This window comes from Crocodylus porosus, unplaced genomic scaffold (genome assembly GCF_001723895.1).
Source record: "Crocodylus porosus isolate Cpor-Errol unplaced genomic scaffold, CroPor_comp1, whole genome shotgun sequence".
Taxonomy (NCBI): domain Eukaryota; kingdom Metazoa; phylum Chordata; order Crocodylia; family Crocodylidae; genus Crocodylus; species Crocodylus porosus.
Window position 1 is genome coordinate 24,036,343 of NW_017728918.1, and position 14,495 is coordinate 24,050,837.

General features: G+C 39.9%; 1 protein-coding gene across 3 annotated transcripts in view; it reads right to left on the reverse strand.

Moving 5' to 3' along the window:
* LPIN1 (lipin 1) overlaps positions 1-14,495 on the reverse strand; it is a 71,665-nt gene that overhangs the window by 27,618 nt on the left and 29,552 nt on the right. For all 3 annotated transcript variants that reach the window (XM_019537390.1, XM_019537391.1, XM_019537389.1), the window contains 6 exons: positions 13,051-13,180; positions 10,266-10,578; positions 8,311-8,404; positions 7,382-7,572; positions 5,463-5,556; positions 4,128-4,197 (listed from right to left, as the gene is read on the reverse strand). In XM_019537390.1, coding sequence (XP_019392935.1) covers positions 4,128-4,197; positions 5,463-5,556; positions 7,382-7,572; positions 8,311-8,404; positions 10,266-10,578; positions 13,051-13,180 — 892 coding nt within the window. The remainder of the gene's footprint in view (positions 1-4,127; positions 4,198-5,462; positions 5,557-7,381; positions 7,573-8,310; positions 8,405-10,265; positions 10,579-13,050; positions 13,181-14,495) is intronic.

Genomic DNA, 14,495 nt, shown 5'->3' on the forward strand with positions numbered 1-14,495 from the left:
CTGACTTCCTGCCCTTTGGGCAGGGGGCTGGACTCGATGATCTCCCGAGGTCCCTTCCAGCCCTAATGTCTATGAAATCTATGAAATCATCAGTGCATATGCCCCAACACTTGATGCTGATGGTCAAAGAACAGTTTTACTCCAGCCTTGACTACATTATGACCAATATTTGCAAGGAAGACAAGATCTTTCTCCTTGGTGACTTCATTGCCAGGGTCAGATATGACCTGGAACTCTGGAGTGGCACCACTGGGAAGGAAAAAGTAGGGAAAGCCAACTCCGATGGCATACTTCTCCTAAGCAAATGCACAGAGCATGGTCTTGTCATCACAAACACCACCTTCAGACAGAGTGACAAATACAAAAACACATGGAGACAACCTCGCTTTAAGAATGGCACCTTCTTGCCTATGTTATTGCTAGAGCCTGAGATCCAATGGATGTCCATATCATATGAAGAATTGATGACTGCTGAACTCTTGAACACGAGTCAAGAAGGTTAACAGCATACTGGACTGTGTTAGTAGGAGTGTTACCAGCAGCTCAAGGGAAGTAATTATTCTACTCTATCCTTCACAAGTGAGGCCACATCTTGAGTACTATATAAAGTTTTGGGCCTCTCAACACACAAAAGGATGTGGACAAGTTGGAGAGAGTCCAGCAGAAGGTAATGAAAATGATTAGGGGGAACATGACGTATAGGGTGATAGATAATAATAATGGAAACATTTGGTGTCGGCTGCAACAACAGCTGAGGATTTTGATGGAGGTGTGTTGATGCTCCCGCTGGAATTAAAAACTGGAAGTTCCTGGATACAGAGTCTTGTCCCTCCACTCAGGGTTCAACTGATCGCTATATTTGGGATCAGGAAGGATTCTGACCCCATGGTTAGACCAGCCCAATCTGTCGGGGGGGCGCGAGGGGGAGGGGGAGGAGGGAGGTTGCCTTGCTCTGTAGCTGGAAGAGTTGTCCTCTTCCTTGAATTTCTTGAGTGTATTTTAGCAGGAGGACTTTGATGATGTCCTCATCTCTCTGCTTTATTTATAGCAGGTTAGCGTTCCTGCTATTCTGGGGCAACGTGCTTTGTAGTTGTGCAGCAGAGTTGTTTGTTTAGTCTTAGGAACAGATTAGACAAACACATGTATGGGATAGTTTGGATAGGGACTTGGGCAAGATGACCTCCTGAGGTTCCTTTCAACCTTATTTTCTATTATGTTATAAATGTTAATTTCTGGGGTAAAGTTAACCCATACAAATCTTTCCAAGCGACAAGTATTTGTAAGACCTGGTAAGAACTAGCAAGGCCTCATCTGGAGTACAGTCCCTAGTTCTGAACAGTATATTTCAGGAAGGTTGTGGAACAAATGGAGAGAGAGTCTAGAAAAAAGCAACAAAAAATAACAGCTCTAGAAAACATAAGCCCTGAGGAAAGGTTGAAAGACCCAAGTTGTCTAATCTAGAGAACAAAAGGCTAAAAGGAGGATATCACAACAATCTTCTAACATGTAAAAGGCTACAACAGTGAGAAAGGTTGTAACCTGTTCTCCATGTCCATTGGGTTTAAGATGCCACAAGAGAGATGTGGCTAGGGGGAAATATTCTAACTGTAAAGATAGTTAAAAGTTGAAATAGATTACCTAGATTGACTGTAGAATCTCTATTACTGAAAGTTTAAGAGCAGGACAGACAAATATCTGTTAGGAATTGTTTAAGTATGGTTGATCCTGCCTTCAGGTAGGGGAATGGACTATAATAATTTCTCAAGATCCTTTACACCTCTATTTCCTATAATTCTACAATGCTTTTATTCAGTAGTCATTCTTCCTTTGACTGGTTCATTCCACTAATAACTGAAAGGCAAGTGCTGGTGTTTAGGGGGAAAAAAGCAGTATATTTCATATGCATGAAAGATGTTTTGACTGGTAACCAAAGAGAAGAATGGTGAAGTCTTGAACCCATTGAAATGAATGGCTAAACTACCCTTCATTTCATCCCAACTGAGATGTAACCCTGAATCTCCTAATCAACCCACCAAAAGCACCGAGATCAGTAAAATATTTGCAGTGACACACAAAACTCAATTGGTTGTACAATTCATTACTAACCCAAAAGTGGCCACATCTGCTTGAGCTTTAGTACTTGCATAAATTACTGTACAATAGTGTCAGAGCATGTTTTTTTTCAGACACTATGGCGCAATAGTTTGTTACTACTGCGAAGAAGCATCACATCATGGTTAATGCCCACCAACGCCACTGCACAGTAGCATCTTATGTAGACATGCCCACTGAGACCAAATTCACTAGATGTTTGCAAATATGGGGCAGTTTACTTTGGGGCTGTATGTTACACTACAGTTGCATAGATTTACAGCTGTATGTGGTCCTGACACAAAGGCACACTAAGTAATGCTGTGGCACTGACTGAACATGTGTCTTAGGGTGTTTATATGTGTACTCTGGGAGGCAGGGTGGGACACTTTAATTAGAAAGCCATGCCAATTAAAAGTGCCCAAGTATCATATGTATCAGTATTCCTGTGCTGAAAAAATGGCAGCAGTGTGCTTTGTATTAAAGCTCATTTGACGAGCCTTAGTTCAAAGCACTCCACCTCCATTTTTCAGCGTGGGGATGCCAATACACATGATGTCAGCAGCTAGTAGAGCACATTCATTTCCATGCTGCAGCAGACTCAGTTAATTGAGCACATCAGAGCAGCCTCCCTGCACATGTATAGGAGCCCTTAGATTTTCAGTGAATTAGGTTCCAAATTCAAAATGACACTAAGAGGTTTTGAACTCACGTGGATCAAAACCAGAGATAATATCTGTGTAGAAAGCAACACTGAAGAATGGCTGTTTTCCCAACAATGTCCTATTAATGAACCCTGTACAATGAGGAGCACTTCTAAGGGTAAGACAGTTTAGGTACTATGGTCTATTGAATTTGTGGCCAACCGGGGTACTGATTAGTGCCAAATATAATATTTATTACTTAGCAGCCATTTATAGAGCATCTCCACACTGAGTCTTGATATGGAAACCTGACCACCAGACAGACATTGGAGCAAGCCCACCAATTCATTTAACATAAGCCACCAAACAGCTGTCAGATGCTCATAGCAATCTGTTGCTCCCAGGCTGCTTGGCTTGCAAATAAGTAACTTAGCAGTGGAAAACACTGTATCCAATTACAAATCTCCCTAGAGAACATATGCTTCTTTTCTGGAACTTCAAGCAAGGCCTACTACTGTAACAACTGTCCAAATCTTAGTCTTGACTTCTACTGAGATTACAAACTCTATGCAGACACAATAGAAGACACAGACACCAAATATTCAGTTACAGAATTCAGTTGTCTGTATAAATATAATCTATGCTGAGAAGGCAACAAAAGAGAGGCGAGGATAAATCATCAAGAGGGACTTTCACTTTTAGGACTTTTTAGCTCTAAATACTTTGAATATTTTTGTAACCCAGCAAATAAATAATGTAATGTAGACAAAATTTAGCCTTGCTCACTCTGGCCATATCTAGACAAGCACAACCACATCAGTGATGCCACATAACACACGTTCAGCTGTTCCCCCTGCTGCAAGATAGCCGTCTGCGTAGGGAGGGGGGGCGGGGCTGGAGAGGGTGACTCTGGGAGATCTCAGGGTCAAAAATCCCATGCAAAAAAAAAGACGAGAGTGGGGCACACAGGGGCAGCAGGCACTACCCAGAGCCATACTTTGTCTGCCACTGCTACTGCAGCTCCAGGAGGCCCCCACGACCCCAAGTAAGGCTTCTCGGGCCAGCACAGTGCTGGCCCCAGGCCCACCTACCCCACTCAGGGTAACCTACCACACACCAGAAGGCGCATAGCACAGGGATTCCCCAGGGACAAGATATGCCACTGCTTTGTGTCCCCAGGGAAACAAATGCCCACATCCAGGGCTGAATTTGGCCCCAGGTTCTCAGCAGAAACTAAGTATGCTGGTTATGCATAAGCAGCTACTTTCTGTGCACATATCCTTCTATACAATAAGGCTACTTTTTCTGTGTTTGCAAACTTGATTTTCTTATGGAAATGCAAAATGCCGCAGTTCTGACATTGTTCCAAATGACTTCCATGTTCAATCTTACCTTTGGCAAAGGTTTCTGAAACGCTTGCATTGCCAGGAGGAGTGGAGCAGCTGTTGTCCAATTGTAGTATCTACGAAACCAAACAAAAAAACTTACTCTTCCACTTTATGCTCCCAAAGACTCCAATCTACAACCTAATATGCATCACACAATAGATTAATATGATAGAGTTTTGTTAAAATAAAGAAGAAAACTACAACATTTGGACCAGATGAGCATCAGAAGACCCATCTAATTTAATTAATATAGCTGGGTCTTCACAAGTATTTTCCACAGGTTCTTGGGAAATCATGGAGAAATGGTATTGTACATCCATTCCGTATGCCTATGCCAAAGCTCATTATTACAGCATAACCTACATTTTCTACAAGCCAAACATATTGTTTCTGATACTTCAACACTCTATACAAATGCTAAGGGATGGGTTCTGTAAGGTGTAGAATTTCTTCTGTGGTATTACTGAATGTACCTTCAACTTCCCATGTTTAAACAGAAGACTAAATCCTGAGAGGCTTTACACATCTACTCATAAAAATGTAGCTTGCACAGCTCGTCACAGCATACCTCTGCTCTGTCTGGACACCTCCTACCCTGGACAAGTGGACAGGCCATGCTTTTTGACAGCAGTCACAAGCTCAGTAAGGATGCAATATAGATGTGATCCTAAAGAACACTATGTCATTAATTCTTCACTGATTAATCTTCTCTTCACAACATGCTACAACTGTGGTGCTCAAACTTTTGTGCCCTGCTGGCCTAATGAGTGGCACAATGGAGAGCCCATGGGCTGGGCAACATGACTCCATGGCCCAGATCTGGCCTGCAGACTGGAGGTTGAGCACCCTTGCCCTACACCATTGGCAAGTATCATTACCTCTATTTTACACAGAAGGCACAGAGAAGATAAGCAATTTTCCCAAGACAACATCAGCACCCAGGAAATTAGGATGCAATATTCCTCTCATAGAACATTGTATGGAGTAGTCATGAGCAGACCACAGTGCTCATTGCTCAAATATGCCAAATCCCAATCTAAGAGCAAGGTTTACATGATATTTCGTTTTAATTATTTTGATTATGAATGCAGTTAGCACTCAGTGCTATCCATTGAAATGCAAATTGGGTTTACTGTGACTAGCTGCCAAGAGTTTCTGGGCAGGTGTAACTAGGTAGCAGAAGAGGAAGAAGTAGCTGGAGATTTGACTTTTTCAAAGTAGGAAAACAGGAATCCGTTTTCCAGCAAAAGTGGAGCTGCTGCAAGCACTAAGGTAGTGCTACAAAAATACAAGTGTTATTGCTACAGGGCTTGACTTGTTTCCTGTGAAATATACTTACTTGTTTCCAATCTTAACCACAAGATTGGGGTCATCAATGATGGCAGGATTGTCCACAAACTGCTGATACGTTACTGCATGCTCTAAGAACTGATCTGTTGTTAAAAAAACAAACAGAAGTTAATTATGCCCATATAGGCTGCCCATTCTAAAAGCATCTCAGAGAGCTAAATGTCATCCTTCACTATTGGGGTGCTGAGATATTCAGTACTATAGAGTCAAGTTACTTAGGGCCCCAATCTTGCCAGATGCTAAGCACTTTTTTGAAGCTGCTTTTTTAACTCACAAGAGATGGTCAATGAAAGTCAGGAATATTATCAGCATCTTGCACTATCACCTTAACACCTGGAGAAATTGTGCCTTATACTGCTCGGCATTAACTGTGCTCCAGCCATGAGTTATTCAGTCAAATAGCACTAGGACTATAGCTCTAGTGCCTGATCAGAACCTAAGGGAGAGTGAGAAATGTTTGTGCTCTATGAATAAACCCTTCATGTATTGTCCTGTCCTCAGAAATTGGAAACATGATTAACTAAAGCACAAAAATCACAGACCCATAGAAAAGCATGGCAGAAAGAGACCACTGAGGGTCATCTAGTCCAACCTCCTGCCTGAAGCAGGATCATCCCTATCCAAACCTTCCCACGCAAGTCCTCGACTAACCTATTATTAAAACTACACAGTCAGCACTGTCAGACAACCACAATGCATAACACTTATCACAGGTAAAAGCGCAGGGAAATGGAGTCACTGTCTTGCTGCTGCAAGGTTTGTTAAAACACATTTGAGAGATCGAAGCAAGAGGGCAATATCCCCTTCTATAGAGGAAGGCAAAATCCCCCACAATTCACACCAATTTGATGATGGGATAAAATTCCTTCCTGCCTTACAAATGTGGCAGAGCAGCAAGACCTGCTATCTAGCACCCTATTGGCTTTTTAACCCTAGCTCTGGTGCACCCAATTCAAAATCTCCAGCACTGGATACAGTGCTTCTGAGGAAGGTGAAATAAAAAACCTAGACATGTAATAGTAGGAAGGGGGGGAAAAAGTCTCTCTCAGCCCCATGCATCAACCAGCAAACTCCAGAAAGATAGTGAATACCCACAGTAGAGCAGAGGCATAGTTCCCTGACCAGTGCTTATCCAAGCTTTTCTTGAAAACCTCCAGTAATAGAGATTCCCCAACTTCCCAAGGCAGTCTATTCCATTGCCTCACTGATCAAACCATGAAGAAATTTTTCCTGATATCCAATCTAAACATACTTTACTGAGACTTCAAACCACTGGATAAATATAATTACAATGTATTACCATATGTGAAATATAGTTTACAAACCGTGCTTGAATAAAGTATCAGTCTTAGATACTCCTATGGCCCTGACTACCACCACATCTGCCCTCCTCACAGTCTTTAATATCTTCATCTTCAAGCACCCATTTAAGGGAAGGAAGTGCTGTTATCCCCAATTTACACATGAAGAACAGAGGTAGTGACATCACACCTGATAGCTCTGGTAAAGCTGGGATCTTCCCAGTCACAGGTTGGTGTCCTAACCTCTGGATATTCTTCTTCTCTACTGGTACCACAGATAAGAATGTAGTAATCATACTGTACTACAAGGTAATTTAGGAGGTAAAGACACCATTTTATTACTAATGTACAAAACCAGCAGTATGAAGTGCAGAATGTTAAAATAAGTAGTATTGTATTAATAGCCCTAGAAATTCTGAGACCATTCCTAGCCGTCTGAAAAGTGCTACTTATTCCTTCAAGCTTAAATCCCAGTTAACCACAAGAGGGCACTGACGAACCTTGTCTTACCCAAAGGACCTTGTCTGCCAAGAGGGCACTGTTTCATTTTTAACAGATGCTGAGACTTAAACAACATGTAATGGCAAGGTGCATGCTCATACCATACCTTTTGTTATTTCTTTGTTGTCACTAAGACCACCACAGAGTGAAACGGCAATGGAGGGCAAATCTCTTATTCCATCAGAGACACTTTCAACACCACTGTCAACACCTGAACTTCCAACAGACTGAGGAGACTGATTGGTGGACCGTGGTCCATTTTCATTTCCATTCTTATTATGTAAAGTATTATCACCACTGAAAAAATAAATTGGGCTTTTAGTCCTCATTGCTGTCACCCTCATAGAAACAAACACTATTTTACATGGTAATTGGCTTGCCTAATAAGAATTTAAACTCCTTACTGAACACCAAAGTAACTGAACACTGCTTCATCTATGTACCTCAGCAGTACAAGCACTTTAAAAGTGTTTGTATTGGTATAACTTTGTGCATAGGATGGGGAAAATGTTAAACGCTTTTCTTGTCATGCTAAATTATGATATGCAATGAGAACCAAAAAATTGTTAAAAGAAATACTAATGAAAATTAAACCAAAAATAGCAATGATGTGTTTTGGCTCAAAATAACATTTTCACAAGCATATACACTGTAAATATCGCCCCAAAATAATGTTCTACAATGCAAAATGTAGATGATCGCAAACTGTAGACTATTAAGATGCTTTGAGTAATGAATAAGTAATACTAATATTAACATTAGTAAATTCTAGGTCAATCAAAAAGACTATCAGTTTCAGACAGGGTCTTATGCACAGGTGTGGAATGCTTTAAAAGCTTCAAGAATACCAGCTTCTCTATGCATAGTTTTGTTTATCTTTCTCCAAGTCCCATTAAACTTAGACTTTCTTTCAAGAAACACAAACTATTCATAACATGCAATAGAACTGTTTGGTGCAATGACAGCTGAAAAAGAACTCTCAGGAGAAGATGAGTATTTAAATACTATTATTTAATACAAACAAATAATGTATACTTTTTGGGGAAATACAGTGCAGCAACTTCCGGATCCATGTCGGTGAGGTCATCTAAATAGACACCATCAGCACCAAGATGCCGACTTCGTTTATCTGTAAACACAGAATAAATAACTACATGAGTAAGTGTTTTCCAAATAAAGGACTGGAATTAAAAAAAACAACAACAACAGTATGGTTTACAAGTTCCATAGTACATAAAACATATGCAGATAATTTGAGATAGAAAGAAAATATGCGATTATCATTGCACAGCCAGATGTTTCAATCCTGGCAGCTGAATTCAGATTTGGCTTTAGGTGGTCAAAGGACTCAGAAAAAGGCTGAGTTTCTGAGGTACTGAACCCTTACAAGTCCAAATAGAGCTGACTGGGAATTAAAATAATTGACATTTTAGAATGCTTTGTGTTTATTCCTTTCTCTCTAAGGTATTCATTTGCTACTGTCCCTCCCACCCTCCAACTGTGAGGACCTCATAATCTTTGATATCTTTAGCTTCATAACTTCCCTGTGAGTTGGGAAAATAACATTATCCCCATTTTATAGCTGGTAAAAGGAGGCACAGAAAGGCTGAGGTTCATATCTTCAAAGATATAGTAATCAAAACAGTTAGATCTGGGCCTAAGTAGCTTGCTTCAAAACAGCCATGACAAGTAAAAGACGTGAACCTAGGTCTCTAGTGAGTCCCCTCTATACTGGGCCACCTTTGGTCTCTTGTTATAGCTAATGTCAGAAATGGCAAGGTCATGATATTCTGACTTAGTACTGCAAACTCCCATTAGCATTCTTTACCCAAACACACAAAACTCCTCCTATTCTAATATGAAAAGTGATCCAAAAAAAATAATTTAAGGCTTGAATGCTAGGTAGAACAACTCTATAATTTCTGTCCTCAAAAACATGGAACTACTGAAGGGGCTGAGAAACAGATGTGTGATAATGTTTTCTGGTACAAAGGTTAAAGCACAAAATTCTGATGTTTTGGATAATCCCTGGAGAATTTGGGGTCTACAAAAATATGAACTGTGAACAAGTAAAACTCATGTAGATATTACGGGCCAGACTCAAGTCTGCTTATTAAGTCAAAAGTCAACTTAAGCACGTAAGTGCAATTCGACTGCACCTCACTTGAGTCCTTGAAAAACCATTAATGCAAAAGGTGGGTAGGTCCTCCTCCTCCTTACTGGGTTTTTGGTTTTTGTTTTGGGGGTTTTCTTGTGACTCAGTCTTAAGGATAAAGTGGCTGTTGTTGCAAAAGTAGATGCATTAATGCATTATCAGGGATTTGAGCAGGATGGAATAGAATCACACTAAAATCCAATTACACACTTAGTAGGTGGAACAGAGTTTGACCCTGTAAACTTATGGAAAGATTATTTGGCATTATCTTTGGCAAATAGAAAGAAATTAATCAGACAGAATTCTACCCTATGAACTTAAGAAGATTATGTATATGCTAAAGAGACCTGCAGTTGCTTATATGACATGAAACCACTTACTTTTGTAGTATGTATAATGTTTACCTACGAGACATTCTGAAATGTCTTTTTGAGGCTGGGGTGTTCCAAGAGATAACAGCAGAACGTCATAATGGCAGCATTCCCTACAAACACTAACATGCTTGTACCATAAACTACGGCAGTACCTGGATTTTCTGCCAGGGAAGAGTTCAGTACAAGTTCTATAGCCTTTTTCCTGTGCTTTGATCTACTAAATGTCAGAAAAACCCAAGGGATAAAATCCTCATTCCATACCTTTATTATTAAAGAGTATGCACAACTAACCTGCATTTAGCTGATGATGATGTAAAAGGCTTATGTATTTTCAGCATAACCTAAAATGATCTTATTAGTTCTGAATGTTCTAGATTAGTGTGTCTGAGTACAGAATATCTTATCATACTGGGACCTACAAGCAAAATCATGTACATACACCGTAGAAGCAAATGCTCTACCTTTCTTTTTGGAGGGTGAATCTGTTTTACTAACTGGCTGAGCTAAGCAAGCTGCAGCTTGTTTTATGTCTTCATTTGCAGGCAGAGGTGCTGCAACTACTCCTGCAGACTCTGTCTCTGGTTGATTTATCTCAGCTGGTTCTGGCTGGGGCTCAGTTTCTTCAGGAGCTGCAGTATCTGCCTGTCCAAGAGCAGGTAAAGGAGATACACTGCCAAACTCTTCTGTAGGAGCACTTTGTATGACCCAAAAGTGAGTGCTTTCAGAAGGATTTACATTCATCACACCAGCTTCTTTAGCCTTGAGTGAAGTGGACTATAGGGGGAGAAAAAAGAAAACAGATGAAGATCAAGAGGCATCTGAGGAAAAGGCAACACAAAGTTCTCAAGGTGCTATACAAAGCTCTGTTTTACAATGCCATATTTGACTTTGAGTTCAATGGGAGGTAAGAATACCAAGTTATCCTTTGAAACTGAATAAGTCTCTTAACACTGATAATTTGCAGGGAGAATTCTCAAGAAAGCCAGTTATAGATCAAAACCTGTTAAGTAAAACACACTCAGAACATTTTGTATTAACTTTCTAATACAAAGAAAGGAGAATCTTTCTTTGTTGTCTTGGTGTAGTTTCTGCCTGAAGTTTACCAGTTTAGTGTGGCTTGGCTTTGGTATTATTCACACTATACATACACATAGCAAACCTGGCTTGGTATGGTATTGGATCATTGATTCATATATGCACCAAGTAGGCATGTATCTTCATCTGACCTGAGTGCCAAATATTGAGCTTCTGCATTTGCCTGCTGTTAATACAACTTGAGTACTTCACATAGACTGAACAGCTGTGTTCTGAAGATTAATAAATCTGTAGCAAACATGCCTCTTAGTTGGTTGCACAGATTATATTTTCTAAACTCTATCAGTGACTTAAGAATCTAAGTCCCATTGACTTTTACTGGGTTGTAGGTCCCTCAAACATTTAGATCCAGAATTTTTAAGGTATTAAGGACCTCCCAAAAACACCTTTAAGTATCTAGATCTTTAAAAATTTCACCCTGTATCATGTATCCACAGGATAATCACAAGACACAATGGAATTGTATGTGCTGATTTCAGTTACGTGAAAGGGAAAAAAATCTGCAATGCAGAATTACAGATGGAGCCAAGATTTTCAAAATTAACTAATGACCTCAAGTGTTCATCTTAACACTGTGAAAGAATCCAATATTGAAATATGGTTGGTCAGCAATTTCTGAAAAGCCCTGTAAAGATTTCTGCAGTCTGGCATTCAAAAATCAGAGCTCCTAAAAATCACTAGTCACTTTTCTGAAATACTGGCCAGTAATTTTATATATAGATGAACCCTGAACAACAGCACTCCAGTCAATTCCCATAAAGTTCTACAAAGAGTCCTTGTTCCTCCCTTATCAGGAAACCTGTTGCTGTTTGGTGAGGATGAGTGCTTCTGAGGAAAAAAACCTTTAAAAGCTTTCTGAATTCCCTCATCTGGTCATCTGTTAATAAAATCATTTAAAATGCAACCTCTGGCCATAGAATCATAGAGAATTATGGAGAAGTAGGGCTGAGAGGGACCTTCATAGGTCATTTAGTCCAACCCCTGCCTGAGGTAGGACCGCCACTGTCCAACTACTCCTACAAATCCATAACCTAACGTCTTCATAAAACTAGTCAACCCTGAAGGCATAACATCCTAACCTGCCAGAGGTAAAGCAGGAGGACCATGGCAAGCCAATATCCTGCTTCTGTAAAAAGTTGTTAATATATTTTCAAGAGATCCCATTTAGAGGGCCACACACCCCCTGCTACAGAGGAAGGCAAAAACCCCCAGTCGGTACCAATCTGATCATGGGGTAAAATTCCTTCCCGACCCTAAACATGGCTATACACAGAACTAACTTTTAGCTGCTTCCAAAATGGAAGGGGAGTTGCCACACACCATCTATTTATGCTGTTAAATATTACCTCTGCATACCCCTGTAGGTATCAAATTAGCTAAATCTCTGTAAATTTAACTCTGAATGAAACTGGGTTAAAGTTGTAATGGCTTTTGCTGCACTTGTATCACTATGTGGACATGCAGATTCAACAATTACATCACACAGTTACTACACCATCTAATAACTGCTCAAGGGTTGTCCTGATCAGAGCAGTTGTTTAGCATTCTACTGTATTCCAATTAGTGATAAATATATGAATAAAAACAAGGACATTTAATTCTATACTACTGTGTTTTTCACACAATGCCTTCCTCCTACAGGAGTAGGCCAAAGCCTGAAGTTCTAGATAGAACACCCTATGACACCTTCAACACTTTCCTTTCTTTCTCTATACCCATCTCATTTATACTCATATCTTATCACTTCTTCTTCTACAGTATTTTAGAAATCTGACCCTTTCTGTCCGACTCAACAGCTAAAACTTTTGTTCAGGCCTTGAGCATTTCTCCACTCAGTTGGCGCTTTTTTGGCATTCATTCCAAAACCTTCACTGCCCCCTCAATCCAAAGGAAGCTTCTACAGCTATCTAACCATGCCACGCACCTGCTTTGAATCCATCTCAAATTCTCTCTCCTCCATTGCAACAAATAATTTATTGTTCTTCACTTTCACAGTTCAGCATAAATCAGTTCTGAAACTTGACATTGATATTCCTATATAAAATGTAAAACTATGCACGTATGTCATCTGTCTGAAACAATGTGAGTACGCAGGCCCTGAAGATAGCCTTGACGATAGAAGCAGGACTGAACAAGTTTTACAGCTGATACCTTTGCAGCTTGAGGTAGTTCTCCCCAGGCCCAATGCATTTGTGGGTTATTCTTCTGTGCTCCCCGGTCCAAAGGTTTACTGATTAATTCTGAATCGCTTTTAGGAGTGGGAGGCCGTGAACCTGAGGGACTGATAGGGGAAAGACAATTTTAAAAGTGCTTATTACAAAAAGATAAGTAAAAAGCAGCTGGATTATGCAGCACATGTATTTCTATTATAAAGGCAACCACAATATGCCAAGCACTTTCAGAACAGTTGCTCACCCCAAAAGTGCAATATCTGAGGACGGTATCAGGAAATCAAGTATGGAGGGAAAGTGGTAAACTATTTATAAAATATACATTAATTATATTAATTGTCTAAATAATCATTAGTAACAAGAAGCATTGTTTTTGTATACAACTTAGTATAAGCAGATCTTTGGGGGGGGTAAGCAGGAGTAACAATGTGGACTAGTTCAAGGACAGGGTTCCATTCATATAACTGAATGGAAGAAATAGTGATGGTTCCTGCAGAAATAAATAATGGAAGGCTTATGGATGCCAGTACTGTCAGTGCAGAGGTAGAATACAGAGACAATTCAATAGGATTGTGAAGCTACATCCTTTTAAGCAATAGGCCCTCTTAAGAATATACTGTACTATTTCCATTTTTACTTTGTTACCCATTCTTAAGGCTTAAATTTTTCCTTTACGTGCATGTGAAGGTTGTCAGTGATGCCAATGGAACTGTGGGTATCTATACACATGCTCTGGGGTGTTGGGATGTGGGCACAGTCATTAGGGGAAGCTCTGGGAGAGAGGCTGTAATTAAAACACCATAGTGTCACATGTATTCAATGGTTTGTGTTTCAAAATTGTGGCGAGGGTGCTTTAACTAAAGTTCATTCTATGAAATTTAGTTAAAAGTGCCCCCGCCACCATTTTGAAGTGTGGGACATGGAATACACATGATGCTGCAGCCCGCTGAAGCATTCTAATTAGAACACTCCAGCAAACAAGTCTGCTCCAACATGCTGTAATTGGAACACATCAGAGCATGTGTATAAGTACCTTATATGTCCAGAATTTGATGTTTCATCTTTCCTACTGGAAAACTGGTCAATCAGTTGTCAAACAACTTATGTCAAATGTTTTTAATAATTAAATTGCTAGTTTGTGACATCATCTTCTTTACTGCATTAAAGACAATGCATATGAATGGTCGAGTCAGCCACTAATCATTTATGATTCATAGATTTTAAGACTAGAAGGAACCCTTTTACTATCTAGTTTGACAATCAATATAATGCATGCCATAGGATTTCACCCAATGATTCCTCCAACCACTCCCTAACACTGGGTAAGATGTAGCATCTCTTTGGGATATTTATCCGATTATGATTTAAAGCAACAGGGAATCCAGGTAAATTGCTCCAATGGTAGATTATACCTTCTGTTAAAAA